The 22,049-nt window shown below is 45.9% G+C and overlaps 2 protein-coding genes across 6 annotated transcripts in view; one reads left to right on the plus strand and one right to left on the minus strand.

Annotated features, from left to right (window-relative positions):
* Positions 1-3,681: 3,681 nt before the first annotated feature.
* Positions 3,682-16,096, minus strand: si:dkey-28a3.2. 4 transcript variants are annotated; one of them, XM_034556657.1, is made up of 7 exons: positions 15,988-16,096; positions 9,262-12,663; positions 7,407-8,111; positions 7,202-7,251; positions 7,050-7,111; positions 6,646-6,963; positions 3,682-5,447 (listed from the first exon to the last, which is right to left on the minus strand). In XM_034556657.1, the coding sequence occupies exons 2-7, from the start codon at positions 12,499-12,501 to the stop codon at positions 5,431-5,433; spliced, it is 4,392 nt and encodes a 1,463-aa protein (XP_034412548.1). In that variant the 5' UTR covers positions 12,502-12,663; positions 15,988-16,096; the 3' UTR covers positions 3,682-5,430. The 4 variants fall into 4 exon arrangements, with proteins under 4 accessions (XP_034412548.1, XP_034412551.1, XP_034412549.1 ...); XM_034556660.1 differs by lacking the exon at positions 15,988-16,096 and adding an exon at positions 14,035-14,185; XM_034556658.1 differs by lacking the exon at positions 15,988-16,096 and adding an exon at positions 14,028-14,184.
* Positions 15,413-22,049, plus strand: part of si:dkey-106g10.7 (uncharacterized protein C11orf95) — a 6,944-nt gene continuing 307 nt past the window's right edge. The window contains exons 1-5 of one of the 2 annotated variants that reach the window (XM_034556661.1): positions 15,413-15,919; positions 16,616-17,131; positions 17,817-18,185; positions 18,301-18,756; positions 19,540-22,049. The exon at positions 19,540-22,049 is cut by the window's right edge and continues 307 nt beyond it. In XM_034556661.1, the coding sequence (XP_034412552.1) occupies positions 15,796-15,919; positions 16,616-17,131; positions 17,817-18,185; positions 18,301-18,756; positions 19,540-20,030 (1,956 nt within the window). In that variant the 5' untranslated portion in view covers positions 15,413-15,795 and the 3' untranslated portion in view covers positions 20,031-22,049. The remainder of the gene's footprint in view (positions 15,920-16,615; positions 17,132-17,816; positions 18,186-18,300; positions 18,757-19,539) is intronic. The other variant, XM_034556662.1, reaches the window with a different exon arrangement.

Below are 22,049 nucleotides of genomic sequence, written 5' to 3' on the forward strand. Positions count from 1 at the left end.
AGTCCTAAAAAGTAGGATGGGAGCAAGAGCCTTCAGTTATCAAGCTCCTCTTTTATGGAACCAGCTTCCACTTTCAGTCCGGGAGGCAGACACAGTCACCTCATTTAAGAATAGACTTAAGACTTTCCTCTTTAATAGTGCTTATAGTTAGGGCTGAATCAGGTTTGCCCTGGTCCAGCCCCTTGATATGCTGCTATAGGCTTATAGGCTGCTGGGGGATGTTTTAGGATACACTGAGCACCTATCTCATCTTCTCTCTCTCCTTATGGATGAATTTACATCTCTCCATTGCACCTTATTAACTCTGCTTCTTCCCCGGAGTCTTTGTGACTTCACGTCTCATAGGGTCCATTGGACCTGGAGGTGTCTGATGCTGGTGAACCGGCCTCCCGCGTTGGCCCTGCTGATGCCCCGCCCCCCCTCCTCTCTACCTCCTTCTGTTTCATGGATTGGAGTTCCATTCATACATTGTCATATTCATGTAATGTGTTTATGTAACTTTGTAATGCTGTTCATCTGGTCACATGACATCTATTCTTCTGTCCATCCGGGGAGAGGGATCCTCCTCTGTTGCTCTCCTGAAGGTTTCTTCCCTTTTTTCCCTGTCAAAGGTTTTTTTTGGGAAGTTTTTCCTGATTCGATGTGAGGTCAAAGGTCAGGGATGTCGTATGTGTACAGATTGTAAAGCCCTCTGAGGCAAATTTGTAATTTGTGATATTGGGCTAAACAAAATAAACTGAATTGAATTGAATTGAAATTTACTTATTTCCGCATCTGTCCATTCAAAGCTGAAGGAACTCGACTCACAGGCCAACAGCTGATGATAGTTATTCTTCATTTCAGTTATGGAAAAGCTGAATGGCAAAATAAAGCTTTATTTTTACTTAAAGCTGAAAATATAACACAATATAAATTAGGATGTTCGCAGGTGTTGACCCAACAATATGTTTTATTTAGTTTAGAGCCCAACTGGTACATTGGCACGGCCACAGCGACAGCTCACCCCGTAGATACCCGTATCGGTCTCCATGTTGCAGCTTCAGGGAGGTTTGAGGTCTCCTCCACAGAGCGTGTCCACCAGAGAGCACTGACACGTTGATGTGCACCCTGCAAGTTGCTGACTACACCACTTTTAAAGGAACATGCCGGAACTACTTCTTGGTGAACAACAGGGTGCGGTGACGGTAAGGCTCGTCACAGTTATGGTGCCACAATGAAAGAGTGTGTTAATTCCATACAATATATAAGAATCACAGACTTCAACCATTGGTTTGTAGCCAGCCCTTTCGAATCCTTGAGTTTTGCCATCACCATCTTGTTTTTCTGCAACCAGAGGTCACATGAGAGGGTGAAGCTAAACTGAAAAATATGAACTTTCAAGAACTGAAAACACACAGTGGAGGGGTTACATTTGTAAGGTTGAAAGATGGACAACTCCCAGAACAGACACGGCCAAATGTCTACGACCATGCTTAAAGAAGACTTGAAACTAGATATTGAGACCATAAACTCATGTTTACAATGTTTATGAGGGAATAAATCAAGAGAGAAGTAGAGTCATTTATATAGACTTCTAGACAACCAACATCTTTTGGTAACTGGAGGTCATTAGAAAAATATTAATGTTTAATGGTCCTGTACACTCAAAATGTAATATGAATATTGGCTCATAAATCCAGTAACTGTAACTTGTGCTGGCCCAGCCCGTTCACTTCGCTCGGCTTCTGCCAATCGGCTTGTAGCTCCTTCACTTCGAGCTAAACACTCAACAAAGTCACGACTGTTTGCTGTCCTGGCTCCTCATTGGTGGAACGAGCTCCCCATTGACATCAGGACAGCAGAAAGTCTCTACATCTTCCGTCGCAAACTAAAAACACATCTTTTTCGACTATACCTTGAATAGGTAGCACTTAAATGCCGTAGTAGCACTTAAATGTCCCTTACCGATAGCACTTTGTTGTTTAGCACTTTAGTAGCACTTAAATGTCACTTACGGATAGTACTTTGTTGTTTAGCACTTTAGTAGCACTTAAATAGCACGTACGGATAGTACTCTGTAGTTTAACGTTATTGAAGAAATTGTACTTGCTTGATTCTTGTTGTTCTGAGTTTGGACTCATGGTTGAATGCACTTATTGTAAGTCACTTTGGATAAAAGCGTCAGCTAAATGACATGTAATGTAATGTAATGTAACTTATAAATGAAATAGTGAAATATAAGCACAGTATCTGTTCTGAGAGTCTCTAAGCTTCATTTCCTGTGAGGGACTTTTAATTAACATCCGTTCTAAGTTGAAGCACCTTGGCAGCGAGGTGTGACGCAACAAGCTTCGCATACCTGGAGTTTGGGATTTTCAGACTTCCCACAGCCACTGCGTGGTGTCTTGGCTGTGAGCTTTGGGTTTTTGGAAGGTGAAGGCCAGTGTGAAGTCCTGAGTTTTCTGGACCAGGTTTTCACAAAGAAGATCTTGGTGCTTTGCTCTGTTCAGCTTTCCCTCAACCCTGACCTGGCCCCCAGTCCCTGCTGCTGAAACACAGCCCATCAGAATGGCTATCGGGATGGTATTGCCCACTCGGCCACAAAGCCCTGATTGGTGGAGTGTTGCAATGATGGCTGTCCTTCTGGAGGTTACTCCCATCAACAAACAGGATCTCCTGAGCTCAGCTAGAGTGGCCCTTGGTACCAAACTTCTTCCATATCAAGAATAATGGACACCACTGTGCTCTTGGGAACCTTTCATTCTTTCTCAGACCGTGCCTCAACGCTAGCAGTTCCTTCCACCTCACAGCTTATTTGTTCTGTTATGCACAGTCAGCTGTGATGCCTTATATAGACAGACTGGTGCGGGCCTTTCCAAATCATGTCCAATCAATTGGAATTAGATCAGAGATGATCAAGGAATATTGGAGGCAAATTGAACTTGAAGGCCATTTGACTCGCCATGGAGAGTACTACACAGCTTGTGAAGACTGTTTTGCAATGTCCTCTGTGGCTGAAACAGAACATTGTCAAATCTCAGAAAATAAACCTTATGGCATTATAATGATCAGGATTAAAAGGAAACATATTGCTAATACCTCAAAAACAATAGTAATGCAGGAGAAAATATGCTTCCCTCAAAACTAATCTTTAAGAGGCTGTTGTCTAATATAAGATGTGGTGCTTTATGGGCCATGTGCTATGTGTTAGGCATTGACCCTGTATGGTTACCGTTAGGCATTGACCCTGTATGGTAACCGTTAGGCATTGACCCTGTATGGTAACCGTTAGGCATTGACCCTGTATGGTTACCGTTAGGCATTGACCCTGTATGGTAACCGTTAGGCATTGACCCTGTATGGTTACCGTTAGGCATTGACCCTGTATGGTTACCGTTAGGCATTGACCCTGTATGGTAACCGTTAGGCATTGACCCTGTATGGTTACCGTTAGGCATTGACCCTGTATGGTAACCGTTAGGCATTGACCCTGTATGGTTACCGTTAGGCATTGACCCTGTATGGTTACCGTTAGGCATTGACCCTGTATGGTAACCGTTAGGCATTGACCCTGTATGGTTACCGTTAGGCATTGACCGATAGAACCCCCCCCCCCAACAGGTTTATCCAGCCATACTGGACCAATTGAACCAAGGACAAATTTGCTCATTAATGTGTGAAAAAAGATCATAAAAAAATAAGCCCAAAGGTAGAAAAGGTTTATTACTGAAAAAGCATTGACACATTCCCTTTGAAGTGTTAAACAAGTCAAGTCAGAATTACATTCTCAGAAGGTAGAATAGCTTGGTCACCTCCAGCTAGCTACACTGTTCAGCTGTGCAGGCAGTCTTCTCTACAGCTGTGTGCTCAAACAGAACATCAGTTCAGCAGTTTACTCTGAATGGAAATGGTACAAAAACATTTAACTACTCATGCAGGAAAGCCTTGGACTCAATACTCACAAATGAGAAACTTCTCTAACATGGAGCTCTTTACAGATATGAATAATTCATCATCAATAATCATTATATAAGAGGAGATTCAATAAATAATGAATACCATAGCTCCAAATATTGTAAAACCACCCAGCCTCATACATCTCACAACCACTTTAGTATTTTGTGTATTTACAGTGCAGAGGGTTGGTTTATGCCACATGGTGAAGCTAATATGAACTGCAGGAGGTCTTTCCACATTTGATAAAGTTGTACAAAAGTTGTCTTTATACAAAAAGTTTTCATGGAGGAACATACGTAGGATTCAGGGTTTGAAGAACAGCATGACGCAGTATCACATACACAATCCTGTAGAACCGTTCTAGACAACCAGGGTCTAGAACCGCCTTGGACCTGAACACAAGCCTGCTAGCAGAGCAGAACTCTTAATTGTCTTACAGCTAGAATCTAAATTGACTGTTTAATGTATTGGAACTGTGTAACTTTAAGGTGTCAGTGTTGTATTTTAGTTGATTTGTTCAACAATGTGTGATCTACTAGTTTGCCTTCACTGATTAATGGAAGTTGGGTCTCTCGGGCTCCAGAGGTTAATGGAGGTTTGAACGAAGGTTCAACATAACCGTCTTATTAGAACATAAAAGCTGGACTCATCAGCAATAGTTGTACGTGGTCTGGTATGACCAGTAACCTAGGGTGGCTAATGTTAGCAAACTCGAGGCGGATAATGCCGTGTACGGTGATTCTGCTCACTTTATGACCCCTCTCTCCTTTTGTTACTGTGATAATACAGTTTAACCATTATTTGGAAGAGACCGTCACACTTTAAGGTTGGACCAGGCTTTAACTCTGGAATTTGGTTAAACTCCTGCAAACTGAAACAAAACATAACTTTTTCTGTTGTCATGTATCTCGTCTATTGTCCACCTGGAATGATCAAATGTTTGAATTAAATATTTCCCAAACTGCAATGGCCACGACTTCATCCTACTGCTAGTGAGGAAGGAGTTCAGCAGAGTGGCCCAGTCTGGGGAAATAATGATGTAATCATAAGCTCAGCAATGAACACCGAAAAACTGACTGCTTGTAGTTGATGAGGTTTAAAATGTCTGAACTTGAAGATTTTAGAAAGTAGATTATTTCAATATAGGTTTTTCTCTGTGTTCATAGGTCCAGGATGCTTTTAGCCTACAATGGGTACAAAGACTGTATTTCCAAGAATGTTGCACTTTTTAAAATATTAAAAATATTGAAAAAATCTCAGTCGTCAAGGCTTCGATGTAAAAAAATGTCCTTACTGACTGATGAACCCACATTACAACCCTGGTAGGAAATGAGGTAAAGCTGCTCGTTGGGGTGAATGTTCTAAATACAGCATTTTCTTCCAAGGTGACTCTCTATGAACGTAAACACAGTGATACAATTCTAATAAATAAATAAGACAAAGTGTGGATGTTCTCTCCTGGTCTGTGGTCCTCAGCTGGCTCACGCAGTCCTCTCAGTTCCTGTGTGCTTCTGCAAATGAAAACCAACAGCATACTGTGATCTGCTCTCCAGACTAAAGCCAAGTTCACACTACACAACTTGCCGTCTGGTAATCGGGGGCTTGAAATCGTCGTGGTCTTCAGACTACATGACAGACTGGAGATGGGGGGGTCACACACCACCAGATCTTTCACCAGGAGGAGTACGTTTGGTCTCAAAACTACGTTTTGTGCCTATCACACATGCAATAAGTGACACGGAAAATGATGTAATACCATGCAGATTCTTTTGCTCCAAGTTGTTTGCACTTCTCAAGTCATGCTTGTTGATGTTGTGTTGTGGCTCAATTGCAATCCGGCCCTCCACCCTCAATACAGCGGCACGCTTCGGGAGGACCTTCCCTCTCTCCGATGGTTCATTTTCATAACCATGGTTTTGTATCAGCATCTTTTGTTCATCTCTCTGGCATAAAGCCCAGAGGCATTTATTTTTACTTGTAGCCAACTCTGCTCAACCGTGCTGATACACTGTATAGATTATTGGACACGATGTGTAACTTTAGAAGTAAATTAGCATTCATTTACAAATTATAACTAAATGACATTTTAAAAGCAGTAACAAGAAAGACTATACTTTAAAACGGTTTGTGGAGGGTAAGTTAATTTTATTTATAATAGAGAACTATTACTGTTATTATCTAAACAAAAGGGTAAGTAAGTATTTATTTTCTACATCATAAATACAAATTTAGCATTTGAACCAAACCGAAAAAATCGTTTAAAAAAAAAGTTAGAATGATTTGAAATGTGTCTCGACCTCCTGCCTCCACAGACATGCATGCACTAGTAGTGATATGATGAGGCATCGGTACTATAAACAGTGGCGGCATATATCTATATCTCTTTGGCGCACACCTCCAGAAACCACCTGGTGAGATCTAGATGTAATCCTTGGAGTATAAAAGGGTTCTTGATTGAACACCCTCTAAAACTTGAACTTCTTGTTAAAGTTTTAGAAGAAGATAAAACACCCAGAGAGGATTCTGGGTGGAACTATTATACCATAGAAGGGTTATGTATATAACCTCTCATAGGGGGTTCTGGGTGGAACCTTTTACAGATGGTATAAACAGTTCTCCCAGGCACTTGTCTTCCTACAAGCATAAGAACCCCATATGGTTCTAGTTAGCACCTTTAGTATACGTGTTCTGTCTGCGGTCGTACTGTACCTGCCAGGGCCCCGCTGTGTTGCTGGAGCTGGCTGGTGAAGAAGCGTTCCCTCTGGGACACCTGCTCGTCCCAGGCCTCCAGTATTTGCCGTTGCTCCCTGGGCTCCAGGGCCAGGGTTTCCGGGTGGGCCTCGTCGATGTGGGCTCTCACTCCCTCCAGGTTGTGGGAGTACTGCAGCTCTCCACACACCATGCACACCAGCAGCTGGTTGAGCGGATCGTAGTCCATGAGGTAGCGGTTCCTCCACACGGCGTCTGACACGGGATCTTCCTCGCCGTTACTATTCTCATAGTCGGCGAACAGAAGCTCCGAATCAACTACAGTTGAAAGAGAAAATGTTTTGTGACAATTTCTCCAATTTGAAACATTTAGGAGGTTCAAAGTGACATAGTTGATACTTCACCTTCGACTGGTTCTGTGTGACTTGAGAAGGAAAACGATCCCGGGTCGGTGTCCTCTGAATTGCTGTGAAAGAGAGCACTAGTTACATTCATTATCATCCCAAATCGAGACTGCAGCCAAACGGATTTGATGGCAGTAATACAAGTTTCCCACCTCATTATATGTTCTGACTCCTCAGAGGAGCTCACCCACTGACCAGAATCCTACAGGCAGAGAGAAAATACTGTGGTTTAATAAAAACAAAAAAGATTGCAATAAACAAACTTCAGTATGAATGTAACCTGAGTGGTGCACAATGTGTGCGTAACTGTCTGATTTTCATCATTTAATATGTCCAGAATAATTAGTTTTTATATACCTGTGTTTGTGGGTCCTGGGCAGGCAGGATGGGCCTCAAGTTGTTGGAGGCCCTCCTTGGGGTGACTCCCTTGTCCCGAATGGCCTTCCTGGCTCTCTGTTCCTTCTTTTTTATCCTCCAGTACTCCCTCTTCCTCCTCAGAAAGTCCTCCTCAGACTCCCCTGGGATGGGCTTTGGTGGAACCATGGAGGTTATCGATGGCAGCTTGGTGGGAGTATGTATCATATGTGTGGGACTCGCAAGCTGAGAACAAGGGATTTTTATTGGACTAGGGCTAGAATTTGAAGTGAGAGGGGGTTCAATGGGTTGAAGGTTGATGCTGGACAGTGGGTTGTCTGGGGGCTTCAGAGTAGAGAGCGAGGGGGCCGAGTCCAGGTCTGGGCTTCTGGACATCCACTGTCGGGAACCGGGCATGGCTTGTTGTGGATTCTCGTGAGCTCCTTGACAGTCGGACATGATCTGTGAAGTTCCAATGTTCACGCGGTTCAGCTCAATTCTGGGTGAACAGGAGACACTGGTGACACTGGTGACGGGCACTTTGACCTGGAGTGTGTAAGGTGACTGTTCAGCGTTGTATGTTGTGGGGCTGACGCACATGACAGAGGGGATACTGGTCACTGCAGCTATGGATGGCTTGGGCTTGAGGGATGGTTTTCCTGGAGGATTCAAACCCTTAACAGTGTTCATATTAACAAGATATGGAGCCTGAAAGACAAAGATATGAACAGGAAATTTTTATCTCAGTTTTTCACAGGCAAGCACCATTAAACACAGCAACCAGACAATAATCTATCTGAAACATGCACATACGTGTTTTCCCCGAGCTAAACTCAGCCCCTATTTTTGCTGTTCAAGTGTCAAATGCCAGACAGAGGTTTGTGGCGTAATGACTCAGGTTTCAGCTGGAGAGGGCAGCGGCCATGTCTACAACCCGTGTGCTCTTTGTGTTCACCAACAGGACTCAAGGCAGGCGCTGGTGTCTTGAGCAGTACCGGATCCTGTGAATTCAGTATAACCAGGGTTCATCATCAGGGTCACCCCTGACAGTGCTGCCCAGCAAGTAGCTTATTGGTTCTATTTCCACAATTTTAAAATGAGGCGATAGATCTCCAGACATGTAGCGCAATATTGTGCAAATGCAAATGAGCCTCATTGCAATTGACAAAGATCAGCGTTAATAGTCACATGCACTTCAGAGAGTTGGTGGTGCATTCATAAGGACAGACTTTACGTGATCATGGCTGAACTTAATGTTCTTGCTCATATCAATTCATACGGAGCCAAAATTGCCGCTAGTCGGCGTTCTGCGAATTTCTATATATATCAATATACCCGTAGAACATAAAAGTAATTTTTAAGCAAAGTCCAGGGGCTCAAACTGAAAAGCACAACTCCGTGGTGCTCAGAGCTTGTGAAAACCCTACAAGACAAAGTCTGGTGGAGACGAAACGGTATGAACATTTCACATGTCCCCAACATTATCAAGGTTATTAGTATTATCGCGATACTGTTAAAAGTGAGATGAACATTTTCAAAAAGCACTGATATACAAATACAGAATTTTGATTGATTGGGGCAAAATCTAATTTGAAAATGATACCTCAGTATCAGGTTTCAGTTTTTTTTGTGAGAAGGGGTGACACAAATGCACATGCTAATGTTACACAAGCTAGCTCGCAAAGGGAGCAGGACTCAAGCTGTTGCTTCAAACTGTTGCTTCTTCTAAACTCCCCCTGAATCCTTCACTCAGTCTCAGTACAATATTAGCTACGTGTTACAATATTGGCTCTTTATTACTCTACACCACAATGTGTGAGCATCTACATGTTGCCATGGTACCAAATGATCACATCACCTGCATGTTTTTCTGCGAGAGGCGACTGCTGCATTCTCCCTGTCTGTCCTTCTGCCGGGCCCTTAACCGGGCCCTTTGCTGCCTCTTCATCAGCTTCCAGTACTCCCTCTTCCTCTGCAGGCTGAACAAGCCGCTGCGCTCGGTCACCACGCCGAGATATCCTTGTGCTGGTCGTGAAGTGCTGTTTTGGCATTCTTCCTGTGCCTGACACTGTTGTTCACAGGGTTGTTGCTGTGGTTGTGGTTGATCCAGCGGTGGGTGATGTAGCTTTGGCGGCTCTAGGGAACAGCAGCTTTGAAGGCCTGCTTGTTTGGTACGAAGCCTCTGGGCTCTGCGTGGCGAAGAGGCTTCCACGGAGGGGTTTACTATGAAGTTGGAAAGGGTTTGGGATGAGTGCTCGCAGGTGGGAGGCAGGACTATCTCGCTGGAGGTGGGAAGAGGTGGGAGTGTCTGGCTACTTTGGGATGAGTCCTTGAGATGAGGGCTTGGTGAACATGCTTGTACCAAGGCATCAGATTCCGGTGGCCAGCTTTTTATCTCCAATGTCAAGTCAGCAGCAATAGGAGCCAACTCGTTCGGAGGTATATTTGGCTCCATCTCTTGCTCTGAGGCCTCTTCCGTTGACTCCATTTTTATGGCAGTCGGCTCATTGCCACACTCCGTCACTGTGCTCAGTGATTCTTCCAAGAGTTTCTTCATAGAGGCTACGGCTAGCAGAGTGGCAGCTTGGCTGTCCGCATTCAGAGCCGGGTCCGGCTCTGCAGGAGGCGCTGGAGGTGGTGGTGGGGAGGTTGGGGCTTTGATATCTGGACAGATGGCTTGTTCTGGTTGAGAATGTAGGTCAACTTCTGGCATAGACTCACTCTCTTGTTTTATCACATTTGCATGTGGTGTAACCGGCACACTGTTATTGGGGAGAGATTGTGCATTTCCTGTATGGTCAGGAAGACTTCTGCCTAATGGTGTGGTGGTTATTGCTACTAGCTTCTGGGCCCTCCTCCTCAGGAAGGTCGCACTGGCCCTGGCCTGTAAGACGCCCTGCTTCAATCGAGACGCACGAGCTGCTCGTTGCTCGCGCTTCTTTATCCTCCAGTACTCCCTTTTCTTTGCCATTCTCTCCTCCTCTGTCAAGTTTGGATCCAGAGAGAGCGTCGACAGTGATGACGCATTACTTGACACAGCCATTTTCATGACACAGCCCCCAAGGTTTGACTGCGCTGTTGATTCTCCAGATACAGCATTTTGAGGGGTTTGAGGATGAGTGAGTGTGAGCTGACTAACAGTTTGGATTGCGAACTTGTGTGGATTAGGAACCGCTGTGCTTTCAAGTCCAGTCCTTTGTCTGGTTGACAGTAGTCCTGGAGACTTGTTGACTGACTGTCCAGCAAGAGGAAAGGAGACTTTCACCTGAGCTGGGCGGAGGGGAGGAGGGGTTACACGGATGGGTGTTATGACTCTTCTTTGCGTACTAGGTTGGTGCTGAGGTTTCGTGAAGAGGGTGTTATCAAGAACTACATGACACTCTGTGTTATGATCTGAAGGAACCTGGGGAATGTTAATAGTCAGTGTCCCGTCCTCTTTGATGAACCCTCCGATGGCCTCGGAGGCGTGGGTGAGGCTGCTTCCTGCTGACTGGGCCAGCGCTCTTGCCCTCCTCATCTCCTCCAGGATCGACTGGTAACGCTTCATTCTTCGCATCAGAGAGTCCCTTTCCTTTAACCGAGACCTCACTTCCATCGACAGCTTAGCTCGCTGTTCACGCTTTTTAATCCGCCAGTACTCTCGCCGTTTGGCTATTATCTGCTCAGGCGTGTCGTTGGGGTCGATTTGGGGCATATTTCTGGTAGCAAAGACTGAAGAAAGTAACGGGGATCTACATCTTAGGTTTCTTTGATTCATGAAACTCTTCTGTGCATCAATGAACCTCTGTCTTGGTGTTTTACATCGTGCTATCCCTCGGGCAACATTGGAAAGATGTCCATAACTTGGAAACTTTCTCATCGACTCCCCTGGCTTTCTAACAGAAATAGCGTCCCATGTGACGGCTGTCTGTGTTGTCCTATTCCCATATGGATTGTGTACCTTAATCCGATCTGCTTGCAGGTTAACTGTAGCAAAATGTCCTGCCCCACTTTGCAGTTCATAATTTTCCCTTTTGGCAGATGTAAATGACGTTTTGACCCGAGTAGGACACTGCCTCTGGCCCGCTCCTCTCAAAAACGACTGAGATGGAAGATGCTGAAGAATCTTGCCTCCCACAAGTCCTGTTTTTTGTGCTGTTTGTCTCTGTAACGTCACCTCCGCGCTCTGCGTCCTTTCTCTTGCTTTAGCTATCTGAGCTGCCAGCTTTGCCCTCTGCTCTCGCTTTTTGATCCGCCATTGCTCTCTGCGCCTGGCTGCTCTCTCCTCCTCTGGCTCTGGGGAAGAATGGGAGTTGCTCACACCTTTAGCCCTCTGCAAGGTGACCAAGGCACTCTTTGTTCCACTTTGAGGCGTTGCGTTTGCAGTTCTGCCCTCTGTTTTAATAGAGACTGGGACACATGGTGAAGACATAAGAATCATGCCTGTGGTCACATTGGTGGGTAGGATGCGTAATGCAACTTGTGCCTTATGTTGTGTTTTGGGGACTGATGCGCCCTGCATAGACACACATGACTGAGGCGTTGTTTCAGCACAGCTGCCATTGGTAGTTCTGGTCACTCTGACTGGAGGCACTGAGGAACGGGTGTTCAGCTGGGTTCCACTGGGTGAGGTAACGGCTCTGCTCACAGCACCCCTCGCTGTGGCTGTGTGGCCCCGAGCAGCTTTGGCTGAGATGGAACATGATGCTGGCAACTGAGGCGAGACCCTGTCAAGTTTCATTGTATGGAGCCACTTCTCCTTTTGGTTGTCAGTGGCTTTAACTGAGCTGCCCCCGACAGTATTTCCAGAGACGCCGACTGTTTTGCATGAGTCATTGTTACTCTGCAAAGGAGAAGAGAAAGCAGCAAAAGGGTCGGATAAAGTAGAATTCATCACTGCAGGGGCATGCAGATGTAGGAGCTTTCCGCCCTGCATTCCCTTTCCTCTGCGCTCTGTCAGTCGGGCCCGCTGCTCTCGTTTCTTGGTTCTCCAGTATTGTCTCTTTTGGGTGAGGGTGGCATCATCGTATTCTGACGCCGGCCGGTAGCGGTGGGACGTTGAGCCACCTTTATCTTTTGCAGTTGGCATCGCCAGCTTGGACGGCCCATCAGTTCTCATCCAACAGTGCTGGTTGGTTCTTCCCTTGTCGCGCCGATTCAATTCATCCCGTCAGTCTAGAATCGTAGCCGGCATCAATTTACATGGTGTCCTCAGACATGATGTTTTGCTCTGCTGAGCAGCTGCCTAATCTCACTGACATCACATCGGTATGTGGCTGTCCTGAGGAACAGAAAGAGCAGAGAGAGAATTGCATGTTACTTTGTAATAAACCTGGTAACTGTGCTAGAATCTGTAGCAGAAACATTTTATATCACATGTCTTTAAAATGGAGGACTAAGTGGAAATACTGACTAGATGCAATACACCCAGTGGACATTTAATTGGGTACACCTGTCTATCAAATCAATCCAATACTACAACAGCTCAGGCATAAATTCTATAGATTTTTCTTTTCCATTTGAATATAATGCTATCCAGTACAACAACACCAGCTACAACCTCAATAACAAACATATAGTTGAATTAGCATCTCAATTAGAACATTAAAATCTTTGTAGATAGAATATGGGGCAGAGCTGTATTACTGGATCGCATTAGATATCTCGGGAAGTGAAGATTATCATGATACAAGTGACTATCAAATATTTAATATGGAAAATATACAAACATCCATCTAACATGTAATATCCCATGTGCATAATTGTAGAATTGGTCATACTTAAGGACACAGAGTTGTGATAAATTCACATCATCACGCCACATGATGTCAACATTTGATGATTTTATGTCACATGCCAATCACATTTCAGATGTTATACATTCACATTTCAGCCCAGTGTGGTTTAACACATATGTGTAACACTTCAAATGCAACGTGTTCACAATGTGTGGTTAGAGCCTCAGTTCACTTTCTTACTTTACTCTTCTTTTGTTTTCTACTCGTTCTTTACTAAAACAATGTCACATTTGAGCTCATGGTTGAACTGGATCGCATGCTAATCAACAGACAATGCATATGTAAGCTACCAAGACGCCCAGCTCCTCTTCACAACACGATTTCCACGTGAGACAGAGTACACCTTATAGTTGGTTAAATATTAAAATGTTGCATCTTAACATATGGATATTAAATACCCCATCCACCGGCTTCTTTGATGATACAAACACGTCGCGCATATGTAGAACTGTGTAGCCGTACGTTCAGCTACAGGAACCAGGAAGGAAGCGGAGTGATACTGTCCCTTTAAAGCTGTCCCTTTCTATCACAAATTATATCTGTCGAGAGCCATTTTATTCTTTATTCTGCGACTATTTGATTGAAAACGCGGCGGAGCGGCCGAGCTAAAGCGCAAACAACACCGCACACCGAAACGCGGTGGGGAAACCGCGACATTTAGGGCGGAAATCGAGCCTAACCGCGGTGTCTCTCTCAGCGGCACAATGGACAAGATCTTCCCCCTGTTGTCCACACGGACGGGCGCCTGTCTGAGCCTGCTGCCTGCCCGAAAAGCAGCGAGAAACCCCGCACACTGCTGTCGTAAAAGCACGACGGCCGGAAACGTGTGGAAGAAAAACATGCATACCCGATACCTTTAGTTACACCTAACTTTCCGTTCAGTTTTTGTGAACGATTTTTTTTGGCCAGATACGTTGCCAGGACACTGCAGCTACTTTCCGCCAGCTAGCCGTGCTCTCTGACGCTGCCTTGACAACGCTCAAAAGTACCCGGATGTGGGACCTGGATGCCTGCTCTGCGTGCGCGTGCGTATGCTCCGTGGCGCGGACACGCAGAGACAGCGCGGCACAACGCCCCCCTCCGCTCGAAACCATTAAGTGGCGTTTATGAGAAATAATATCACAACGAGCTGAGAACCTACACGTCCACGAGTCACGACGGCGGTCGGACTGACCGCATTTTTTATTTCAAGCTTTATGGAAACCTGGATTCGGGGCAGGACTCACATTCAATAAGCAATCAAAAAAGAACAACATTGTGACAATGCTCAGGTGTTACATAAAGCTCGCAATAACATATAGCATTTGTTTCCAATTTGGCGCAGCTTGACAAAGGTTCATTGATTTATTGGCTTTTTCTACAGCTGACCTCAATTCATGTGCAGAACCACCAAATACAGGGGGGTTTGAATAATAAGTTCAACGATCACATGTTTATTTATAAGAACGTTTGAGGAAAATAATAGTGGTAGTGGTACAGTAATTAACCTATAGGCTGGTGAATAAAAGAAGACAACATATCTTCTCAAATCTTTTTCAAATTCCATTTCAAGGCGGGCTCTAATTTTATTTCAGTAAATAATATCTTAATGTAACTCAATCCGGCACACGAGTACTGTCTGGACACGTTTATCTCCATAAATCTAGAGGGGACGGTCTTTAGTAGTCATATTTTTGGGGATTTAAATCAAATCAATAACATTTGATAAGAGAATGTATGATTGTAGTGTAAATGCAACAAAAACATGGCTGTTCTTGCATGGCCATATTTAAAGGATCCTCTGTGGTAGCAAACGGAATATGGGAGGGGGTCCATTGTTCAGACAAAGCAAAATACGTCAATTGAGGCTCTTGAAAGAGTGAATTGTTTATTAATAAAGATAACTGTTCCCTATGTATAATAACTCAGGTTGTGAATATAGCTTGTTAAAAATGACTACACAGGATTTGTTTTTAGAATCAAAGTAGCCTCCGACCCCCTGGATCTCCAGCACTAAACATCATGAGCTCGAGCTCATGGGGCCCTGATTTCCAATGGACCCGCCTCGTTTTTTTTAACCGATGCTCTGCCGAACCAGCCCGCCTCTGTCCTCATGGTTTTGGGAGAACAACAGCATTAGTATTAGCGGCTTATCAGTATTAGCGCCCGCTGCTCTGTTTGCCCCCCCCCGGGGTGGGTGTGCATTGTGGACGCTGCTACTGTCTCTTTAAATTTACCCAGGAGCCCCTTAAGGAGCCCCAGGGGCCCCTAGTCGGCTCCCCACCCTGAAGACAAGCAAGAGCCTTAAAATACATTACTGGAGGCCTGCGCCGCGGCGCGACTGCTCAGCGCCGGACGGAGAAACGGCTCTAATCGCCGGTGGAATACATGATATTGTGATTCTATGAAAAGTTAACTTGGCTCCCGTGCGGGGCGCGCGTGGGGGGGACATCGTAGAGCACGGGCTCCTCAGCAATGGGCTCGCGATAGAGCGCCTGCCAGATGCGTGTCGAGCGGTGTGAACATGTCACTGTTGTAACGTGTTGTCGTGAGCGTGACATGTCCCGCTTCAGCGCCGCGACACGGTGAAGCGAGGAGGACCACTATCCACGAGGAAAACCGCGGCCGGGCCAGTGATGGAAGAGAAAGAACCGGGGGGAAGCGAGCCCGTGGACCTCCGGTGTGCCGAGCAGGCTGAGCTGCTCTCATTAATAATAAGCGGAGAGGAGGAAGCGACGCAAGAGGAGAGTGACTTGGGAGGTAAAGGAAAAAAAAAAAGAAGAAAGAAATTTAAAAACAAGAGTGTTATTATTCATGGTGTTTCTCACCGCGACGTGGGACTGCGTGGCTGTCAGAGCCACGGCCATTGTCAGACAGCCAGTTAATCCGTGTCGGGGACAATGCCGTGGAGCAGCATGGCCCCTCCGTCTCTGTGGCTCCTATAAACAAAGGCTCAACAGCACGCAGGCAGGACTCGAGAGACACGCAGCTGCCACCTAGTGGACAGTGGCGGCACAGGCCGCCTCACGCCAACGAATGAACAATAATAATGAGTTACTGGAGTAAATAACCCGTATTAAATATTACGTAACATTATGTGAGCGTACAATACCTCGACAGTATACACAACAGGTGCGTTTCTTCCAGAGTGAGGGTGCTAAAAAAACAAACAGAAGCTGTCATGTGAGCCAATGACAGCTTCCAATATTACATTTTGAGAAAACACATTTATCCATAACATGTTACTTTATTCTCATGATGCACTTTAAATCAAGGGAGTGCCACCCGTGTATGAAAACATAGGGAGTACATTTAGGGACACTTAGTCACAGATGTTGGAGTCTGATCAATACACATTTTTCTGGACAACAAAGTTATGTATAATATACATCATATTCTATTGTACATTTTTACGGTGTAGTAAACCGGATTGATCTCGTTTGTCTCCTGTTTCAGACGAGGACAGCCTTGCCAATGGCCATGGTAAGGAGGAGTCAGAGGCCGGCGTGGTCACACCCGTCACATCTCCAGGCACCAGCTACTGGAACATCACAGAGGGCCTGGACCAACCGTTCCTCCTCTCCCCGGCCCCCGGGCCCTCCGCACGTAAGCCCAGGGTCCAGAGGGCCTCCCGTCCGGGCCTGAGCCGGATCCCGGGACGAGACCACCGCCGCTACTACCACGAGTACTGGCGCTGCGAGTACCTGATGGACTTCGACCCCCAGCGGCACGGGATGATCTGCATGGTGTGCGGCAGCTCACTGGCCACCCTGAAGCTCAGCACCATCAAGAGGCACATCCGGCAGAAGCACCCCGACTCCCTGCTTTGGAGCGCAGCCGACAAGGAGGTCATCCGCTCCGGGTGGGAGAGCCACCTGAGCCTGGGGGGAGTTCAGAGGTCATACGGCTCCGCCGCTGCGCCGTCGCCTCCGGAAAAAGAGGAGCAGCCGGACTCGAACCATCATGCTGCCGGTGGGTAGGAGTCTCGGCGTGAGTTCTCTAAAGCTCACACTTGGTGGCAGTATGAGTTTACGTCTCGCTGTGGAGGATGATGTAATGATTCAGTGGTGATGTGTTGGGGCTAGTGAGGGAGGTGCCTGGACATGACGGCTCAGGTGGCAGCATATATTTCCATGTTTCACACCACAGAGAACACATTCACTTAGGCAAAAATGCAAAACTTTAGTGGACGTGTGAGGAACAACAAGGTCTGTAAAATGAATCCAATTCAAACAAAGTACGGCATGTTCATCTGTTTACAGCTGTTGGTCGGTGTGTTTTTTAACAAACCCAGGCTAGCTTCCAGCCTTTATGCTAAACTAGGCTAACCTAGACCAAGTAAGATAGCAGAAAGAAAAGCGAATGAGTGTAGTGTCTCCAACTCTATGCAAATTCAGCCCCATCAAAGACCTATAATCTATAATTAAAGGACTTTGTGTGCCCATTAAAATTCTTTAAACAGAAGCCCTTCTTTATTCAAAATATATCATAAAATAAACATGCATCATGAACAGACTCACTGAGGACGTGTTTCATTTCCTCTATGGTATAAAAGCTTGTTCCCTGTAGAGGCCTGTAGATGATCATAAAACATTTAAAAAAGCAGAATCTAAACAAAAGACAGCCATGATAAAAGCTTTATATTTTCTAAATGCAGCCGAACCCTCGGAGCCGGTGACGCCCCAAGAGCAGCCAGAACAACCCCCCAGTCTGCCCCCCAGCTCCGAGGAGGGAGAAGCCCCCCAGCCCCAGGAGGAGGAGGAGGAGCCGCAGGACCTGGCGGGGCCGTCGGCCCAGACCCTGGAGCGCTACCTGAACGACTCGCTGCACGCCTGGTTCCGCCAGGAGTTCCTGATGGAGTACGAGGCGGAGGCCAGTCGGCTGCTGTGCATGGTGTGCGGGGGCGAGCTGCCCTCGCTTCACTTGGACCACATCAAGAGCCACGTGCTGGACACCCACCCCAACTCCTTGGTCTACAGCTCTGTGGAGAAGCACTGCATCCTGCAGGCCTGGGCTCAGGCTCACGGTAGGAACGGACAGCACAGGCACTCAGGGGAAAACCCGAAGTAGATTAGGCCCAGAACTGCTGTACTAATGTGTAGTTCAATCCATTTGTCGTGTGATTCTCTGCCTTACAACAGATCAGTCAGAAACCTCAATCAAATCAGAGCCCAACACCAAAGAAGGCGGGTTGGACCTCTTTGCTCAGGAAGTGAAGGCCATGCAGATCAACACAGACTCGTACCCAGACGGCGACGGCACTTTAACTCAGGACGCTTACTTCATCGGTGAGAACGGAGGCGTCAGAGCGCCACAGCGAGGAGCCCCGCCCCTCCGGCAGCCCAGGAAGAGGCGGCTGCACGAGGGCGACCCGTGGCGGCTCCGCCTCGACTACCTGGTGGCCCACGGGCCTCAGGGCCGCGGCGCCTTCTGCATGGTGTGTTCTCAGGTCCTGCACGAGATCAAGGTCAGCAGCTTCCGCCGCCACATCCAGGAGTGTCACCCTGAGACGACGACCCTGAGCCGGCAAGAAAGGGAAGCCATGGCTGCTGCCTGGACCAAAGATTATTCTAGTGAAAGCCCGCAAGTTCAAGACGGTGAGAAGCTTTAACCGTTGTTCCTGTTCCTGTTAAATATAAATAGGGCTATTCATTTATGGTTTATCTCTTTGTGTCTTGATATTCAGTTTATCGTCCATTTCCACCGTATTACTCCCAATAGTTTCAACTTTGCATTTTATTTTACTGGTGTTAAGCCACTGTCAATGCACTTCCTGCACAAATGTTTCACATTAAAAGCTTTGATTTACATTTACACTTAAATAAATGTGGCAGACGTTTTTGTCCCAAAAAATGTAATAAGTGCTTTCAAACTCCACAGAGTGAGACGCTCACACACCACTATAGGTTTTTCTTTACACCTTTATTGAGTTGCACCTAGTATTAGGTTACATTTGCAGGAGTTTTTAGAACTAATGGGCGAATAAAACGGAGTGGTGAGTACGACATGTGGAAATGTACTTAAAGCTGAATTGACTGATCCTCCCCCTTTCCGTGTTCATGCACACCAACCGGATTTACAAATGTGCAATTTAATTATGGCATGTATTTGTGAATTTCCAGCCTCTAAGAATTGAATTCCTTGAGAAATTGTAGTGAGCGTTTATATGAGAGAGTAGAATTTGATTTGATAAAACAGGAGGAATCCTTTAAGTCCTAATATTACGTTCTTTCTTTAAGTCCCACTTAAACAGATTTCCTTCCATACCAATCTTGACAGGTTTAAGATTGACATGATGACGCAGCAGCTTGTGATGTGCCTCTTAGTGTGTTAGCAGTCAGGTGGTTTCCTTTAGTCTAACAACGGCCTGCTGTGTTTAGCAGAAACCAACCCGGGCGAAGCGGATGTCTTAAACATCGCGGCCGAGATGAACGAGGACACCTCCCCCGGTGTGAGAGCGCAGGGCAAAGCTGTGAAGAAGGAGGAGGGTGTGAGTGGCGGCGGGAAAAGTAAAGCGCGGGACGACAGCGCCGCGCCCTCCCGCCACGGCCACTACCCCGGCAAGGACCAGAGGAGGAACTACCAGGTGCGCTGGCGGATGGAGTACCTGATGGATTACGACTGCCGCCGACACGGGCTCATCTGCATGGTGTGCGGCGCCACTCTTGCCACGCTGAAGGTCAGCACCATCAAAAGGCATGTCCAGCAGGTGCACCCCCACTCCCTGGACTACAGCCCGGAGGAGAAGCAGCAGGCGCTGCTGAGCTACAACCAGGCCGCCCTGCACTTCATCCACTCCGACGACTGCTTCTCCTCCCAGGACCACGGACACACCGAGCTGGCTCCCGCTCCGGCACACTTTGGCACTTAAAAAGGGTTTCCGCCCGTAGCTTTCCCCCCCCTCCCTTTCAGAAGCAGCCCTCCACCTTCTCTCTGAAAGGGAAATTGAAGTATTTGCCAAACAGGGTCTTATTCTCGCTCCTTTGCCCCCTCTGACTTTGTTCCAAATTTCCCCAAATCTCTGCATTGCAGCTGCAGAATGAAATGTAAACATAACCGGGTGTCATGATGGATGAACATCTGAGAGTATGCAGGTAGCAACTGCCACAAAGGAAATGTCACAACCGGAAAATAATGCCATGGCAGAAAAATGAAAGTCATTTGAAACTAGAAAGAAAGTTGACCTCCGAACCTATCTCACAGAACCCGGTTCCTTGGGTCCTCTTATAGCAATCATGTGATTCTAACATCAGTCGGCTAGGATCTGGAGCCGGTGACTCCTGCACATTGACCCAGGGAAACTTTTGACCTCGCTGAGCTGAGACCACGTCTCTGGCTGGGGAGCATTATGGCAATTAAAGCCATCCAGCCCTGCGAGTAGTCACGACCCAACCAACCAACCCATCAGTAGATAAACACTCTGGTCGGACCAGTCCCTGATACTGAAACAGGGCTTTAGATTTGAAAACTCTAAAGTGTCTGGACTCTTATTTGTACAACAATTGGCATATTTGTATGCAATTTCATGACTCCAATTTGTTCATATATTGACTCATATTGTTTTTTATTTATCTCAGGCCCAGGTGGGGTCCCATTAAGGGTCACAGGAGGGGTCCCGGGAAGGGGTCCAGGGCTTGCTTGAGTCTTACGCTCTCAGGAAGTTAGAGTCTTCGTTGAGGCCGAGGTGAATTAGTTTTACGATAATGTGTCTGAAGACAACACAGCACTTTGTCCCCAAAAAGAGTACTCGCCCGAGCTTTCCTTCTGTGCAGCCGACTGAATGAGACTGTTTGATGTAATGCTGAAGACAATGAATGCCAGAGGGCAGTCCCCTTTCTCCCGTCTATTTAATTCCTTGTTTACAGTGAAGGAGATGGACGTCCTCGTCTGTCGCCCATTATAATGAGATATGTTATCTCCGTCAGTCTGCATCCCTTCCATCATCTACATCCTAGCTAAAACTGCACAAAAAAGAATATGTAAATATATGAAAAAATAGAAATATTTTTCCTTTATACAAGCACTTTTATGCACCCGAGTTTCTACAAAGTGTGTTTGTAATTATGTCCAGTTTTTCTACTTCATTCAAGATTTCGCTGACGCCGTTCTTTAACGGCAGGAGGAACGCTCGTTGGACTTTTGCTTTGAAGACTTTGCTACAGCTTTGCTTTTTTTTTTCATTCAGTGTACAAAATGTGTGCAACAGGAGATGCTGTAGAAAAGCTTCCAGCTGTCGGAGAAAGAAACGTCTGCCATGAAAAAGTCACGTCTTCACCTGGAAAATGTAACTCAGGGATTCTGTTCTGACCCACAACCATTTCATCAGTAGTCTTTAAGTCCCATCGGAAGATACTGGATCCAAGTCTGGTTGTAGAAGAGCACAGTGTTGAGAAAAACTCATGATTTCAGTGTATTTTGGGAGAAAATTCATTTCAGAATAAAGTCTGAATTTAAGAAAAAAAAATACAAATAATTTGAGAACATTTTGAGAAGAATATTATCTAATCATTTTTTTTATATTTGGAGAATGGAGTTGGAAGAAAGGAAAAAAAGTCATTACAAATGGCATTTTGAGCAAAATGTCATATTACGCAAAAAAAGTCTTCGTACTTAAAGTATGAAATGTTCAATATAAAGTCGAACATTTCGAAAATAAAGTCGCAATAGAACAAAAGAAAGCCTGTAATAACTTAAGAATAAAGTCTGAAGATCTCGAGACAAAAAAATGAGAATGAGGTCATAATTCAAATTGTAATTTTCCTGCATTGAACCGCCAGGATTGAAATCCCCTCACTGTTGCTCTGTTGTACGTTGACAGAATTTACTCAGGTGAAGCTTTTGATACAAAGTGAAATAAAGGACACAGTCTGACGGCAAAGACACGCTGTCA

Source organism: Cyclopterus lumpus, chromosome 18, assembly GCF_009769545.1.
Source record: "Cyclopterus lumpus isolate fCycLum1 chromosome 18, fCycLum1.pri, whole genome shotgun sequence".
Classification (NCBI taxonomy): Eukaryota; Metazoa; Chordata; class Actinopteri; order Perciformes; family Cyclopteridae; genus Cyclopterus; species Cyclopterus lumpus.